Source organism: Colobus angolensis, unplaced genomic scaffold (assembly GCF_000951035.1).
Source record: "Colobus angolensis palliatus isolate OR3802 unplaced genomic scaffold, Cang.pa_1.0 Scaffold8, whole genome shotgun sequence".
NCBI classification, from domain to species: Eukaryota; Metazoa; Chordata; class Mammalia; order Primates; family Cercopithecidae; genus Colobus; species Colobus angolensis.
The window spans coordinates 8908996-8913836 of NW_012121820.1; the positions used below are offsets into that span (position 1 = coordinate 8908996).

Sequence of the window (4841 nt, forward strand, 5' to 3'; positions counted from 1 at the left end):
ACCGTGAGCCCCAGAAGGATGTAGACGAAGCTGAAGGCCACGTAGGGGGGCTTCCTCTGCAGCGCCTCGCCGCTGTGCAGCGCCACGAAGTCGCCAAAGCCGATGGTAGTGAGGGTGATGAAACAGTAGTAGTAGACGTGGAAGAAGGTCCAGCCCTCGAAGTGCGCGAAGGCAACGGCCCCGAGGGCCAGGGTGGCGGCGCACGCCAGCAGCCCGGCCACCAACCAGGTTCTCCGTGGACACGCGAGGCCGCCGCAGGCCCAGGCAGCGCTTGGCCGCCAACAGGAGGCGCCGCACCAGCGCGTTCAGCCGTTCGCCCAGGCTCTGGAAAGTGACCAGCGTCAGCGGGATGCCCAGGAGCGCGTAGAACAAGCAGAAGACCTTGCGGGAGTCCGTACCCGGCGCGGCGTGGCCGTACCCTATGCAGGGAGAGCGGAGGGGAGGGCTGTGAGCGCCCAGCTCCAGTTGACTACAGTCCCGCCCGCATCCTGCCTGCCCGGCGTCCCTCCCCGGCCCCGGGGCTGGAAGGGCATCTCCAAATACTAGTCCTAACTAGGTCATTCATCACCCCAAACTGCAGACAACCCAAGTGTCCCTCGACTGGAGAATGAGTAAACAACCCGTGGGGCATCCAAACACTGCAATTCTTCTCAGCAACTGAATGAACTCCTGTAACTTGCGGCAAAGAAGGATGGATCTCAACTGTCTCCAGCTGCGTGGGGGAAGACAAGCTCCAAAGCCTACAGACCGCATGGTTCCATGTAAATGACATTCTGGAAATGGCAAAACTGTGGCGACAGAGAACAGATCTATGGTTGGTTGCCAGTAGCTGGGGTTAGGGACAGGCTTAACTACAGAAGTCGTGGTAGAATTCTGGGGGTTGATGGCAATGTTCTGTCTTGATCGCGGCTGCAGTTACCTGACAGGTATTCATATGTCAGGCGCGTACACAGGAAAATGGTGAGTTCTACTGTATGTAAATTATGGTTTAATGAAAAAAAAAGCAAAACTTGCCCCACTTTCCAGCTATACGCCGAGCTGCTTCCCCAGCTAGCATGTCCTCTCCACATGCCTTTTCCCCTGACTACCTCCCCCTCCACTGCTCAGCCTGCCCACACTAAACACCTTTTGGTTCTGATTGTCTGGCGTGGGGATTCTTACTGGGTCCCTTCAACTACTATAGGGAATCTAAACACTACTGGGCAACCTTCAGTCCTGGAACACCGTGCCATTGCAGGGGAATGAATGGGTATCTCATTGTGTGTCTTTTCCTGGAAAGAGGAGCAGTCGCTTTCATGGTATTCTCAAAGGAGCCTATACCCCAGCAACAGTCAGGTGGATCTTCCCAAAAAGAATGTTCCTCCTGTAACAGATTGGCCCTACCTGCCAAAAAGCAAAAAATACAAATCCTTTGACCAAGGTAGTTCCACAGTTAGGAAGTTAGCCCTTCAATATACACATGTGAGCAAAAATATGTGTGCACTTGGGTCATAATTGCAGCACTGTCAGTCATAGTGAAAATGAGAAACAATGTAAGTGTTCATCCAAAGGGGCCTGGTTAAATAAATTATAGTGCCATCCAAACCATGGGATACTACACAGTAGCAGTTCTCAATCGAGAGTGGTTTTGCCCTTGAGGGGACACTTGGCAACATCTGGAGACATTCCGGTTGTCACAAATAGGGGGAAGGAGTGGGATGTCTGTGTGCTACTGGCATCTAGAGAGTAGAGGCCAGGGACACTGCTAAACATCTTGCAATGCACAGGACAGTCCCCACAGCCCCAAATGTCAGTAGTTCCAAGGCTGAGAAACCCTACAAACAAGAAGATGCAGCTCTTTAGAGACTGACATAAAAACATCACCAACATATATTAAGTGAAAAAAGCAAGAGACAAAACTGTGTGTATAATGTCTATATAATATATGTGTATGTGTTTTAAAGGAATATATAGGCAGAGAATATATCTAGAAGGACACACAAGAAACTGGTAACTGTATTTGACCCAGGAAGGGGAATTTATGGGCTGAGAGACAGGGTGGGAGGGAGAATTCCTTTTCATTCCATACCCTTTTGTGCTCTGTGAAGTGTGTACTGTATGCATATATAACTTATTCAAAATATCAGCACTACATACATTTAAAGGCCTGTGGCTCCACTTCCACATTTCTGTTGCATAACCCTATCACTTTGCCTCTCTGTTATTTTATGGAGAAAGGGGACCTGCTCGTCACCAGACTGAGCCCTTTGAGGGCAGGGATGAAGGTGGTCACCTCTCTGTAGTCCCCATCACCAGGGTCCTGCACAGAGCTTGAGATAGACTAGATGCTCAATGAAAGTTGAAGCTCAACCAAGTTGAAGGGGGTGCTAGTGAGAAACAGAGGAGTCTCTTTAGGAATAAGAGGCTTCCAGCTGTTTGGGACTGTGCCAGGTTTTGGCAGAGAGTGAAATGAATAAAGATAATAACTAATAATGACAGTAACTAATCCACGTATTCTGCATGCATTATCAGATTTAACCCTCCCGATGACTATATGACATGTTTTTATTCCCATTTTATAGATAAGAAAACTAGGTTCAGAGGGACAAAACTGCCCAAAGGCCACGGGCCTGAGCTATTAACCAGTACCTTCCATGGGCCTGAGCTATTAACCACTACCCTCCACGGGCCAGAGCTATTAACCAGCACCCTCCACGGGCCTGAGCTATTACCCAGCACCCTCCAGGGGCCTGAGCTATTAACCAGCACCCTCCATGGACCTGAGCTATTACCCAGCACCCTCCACGGGCCAGAGCTATTAATCAGTACCCTCCACGGGCCAGAGTTATTAACCAGCACCCTCCACGGACCTGAGCTATTACCCAGCACCCTCCACGGGCCTGAGCTATTACCCAGCACCCTCCACGGGCCTGAGCTATTACCCAGCACCCTCCAGGGGCCTGAGCTATTAACCAGCACCCTCCATGGACCTGAGCTATTACCCAGCACCCTCCACGGGCCAGAGCTATTAATCAGTACCCTCCACGGGCCAGAGTTATTAACCAGCACCCTCCACGGACCTGAGCTATTACCCAGCACCCTCCACGGACCTGAGCTATTAACCAGCACCCTCCACGGGCCCGAGCTATTACCCAGCACCCTCCAGGGGCCTGAGCTATTAACCAGCACCCTCCATGGACCTGAGCTATTACCCAGCACCCTCCACGGGCCAGAGCTATTAACCAGCACCCTCCACGGGCCCGAGCTATTACCCAGCACCCTCCACGGGCCTGAGCTATTAACCAGCACCCTCCACGGGCCTGAGCTATTAACCAGCACCCTCCACGGGCCTGAGCTATTAACCAGCATCCTCCATGGGCCTGAGCTATTAAAAAACATCCTCCATTGCTTCAGTGCCTCTCTCCCATCCAAGCAAAGCCCAAATTCCTGGGGCCTGGCACCTGGCTCTCTGCAAGGCTAGCTTAAGCCGACTGGACCACAGAGGGTGGTGGTGCCCCCAAGTGGCCAGAAAAGGCAAAATTCCTCCTGTTTCCACTTGAGTCTCTTATATCAGCCTCCCAGATGTACCTCAGAGGTAAAGAACCAGGATAAGAGGCCAAAACCCCCTGGGAAGCCTCCAAAGAATGTGGACAAGGCAGAGAGAACAGGTTGATGGCATCCCAAAGCAGTGGGCACGGTAACCAGGAGGGTCTCAGGCTGTACCAAGATAGGAAGCAGGGGTGTCCATGTGGACAGGAGGGGGCAAAAGAGCTGAATAAAAGCTGGGGCCATGTTGGCAAATAACGAATTATTACTAATGAATAGTGCCTACTTGGCCTCAGGCACTATGTCAAGCATGTTACATGCTAGACCTTCCTGAAACCAGACAACCACCCACTGAGGTAGGAACAGTTGCATTTTGTCTTTGGGGAAACCAGGGCTTGGACAGGTAGAATCAATTGCCAGAGAAGGCACATGGCAACAGAGATGAGAACAGAAATCCAGTCTCTGTGATTCCAGAACTCATGCTTTTAACTCCACTGCAAAAGCCACAGCTCACATTCACTTGCAAGAGTGTTATGGAGAAACTTTCCCCAAGGCACTGGCTTTCAGGCTGGTGATCCAAGCCCCACGGGGGTGCCTGGACACTCACAGTGGAGCCTGGGGAGTGGCTAGCACCAAGCCTGGAACCCTGCAGAGCCCACTTCTCTCCTCCTTGTTCCCCCAGGCTTAGGTTCAGCAGATACCAGCCAGATGGTAGTCATGGCAACAGCTGGTGGTCCAGATGCTCCAAAGGAACTGCTCTGCATCCCCGAGGGCAAGGTCCAGAGCCTGTGGTTATCAGTCATTCCTTTAACAAGTATTTATTGATCATTTACTGCAAGCTAGGCACTGGTCATACAGCAGTCCCTAAGACAGACTAGGTCCCCATTCTTATGGGGTAACAACAACAATTGCAATAATCAAAAATCTATGTTTTCTTTGTAGTGCTCTGTATGTGTCATTTTAGCACAGGCCCTGTCTGTGCATAGTCTGTCTCCTGGATAATAACTCTCACCACAGCCCTGAGATAAGGCCAATTAGCGACACTATTTTACAGAAGAGAAAACTCTGGCTCAGAGAGGTTGAGCAACTTGTCTAAGGTCACACAGCAAGTGTGATGCAACTAGGCAAAGAAAAGCAGCTCCAGCCTCTTGGTCTCAGAGCCCCGCTTCATCTATCTCCAAGCCCCTTGGACGTTTTCTGAGCACTTCCGGGTCACCCAGCCTCTTGGCAAACTCGATTTACTGATTCTTCCCGTCCCTGCCTGCGTGGGCTGACAGCTCCATTCAGCAGAGGGAGGCGAGGGAGGCGAGGGAGGC

At 51.4% G+C, this 4841-nt stretch overlaps 1 protein-coding gene across 1 annotated transcript in view; it reads right to left on the bottom strand.

Moving 5' to 3' along the window:
- KCNK15 (potassium channel, two pore domain subfamily K, member 15) overlaps positions 1-1057 on the bottom strand; it is a 2872-nt gene extending 1815 nt beyond the window's left edge. The window contains 3 exon segments of the mRNA XM_011929198.1: positions 3-221; positions 223-419; positions 1015-1057. Coding sequence (XP_011784588.1) covers positions 3-221; positions 223-419; positions 1015-1057 — 459 coding nt within the window.
- Positions 1058-4841: the final 3784 nt, after the last annotated feature.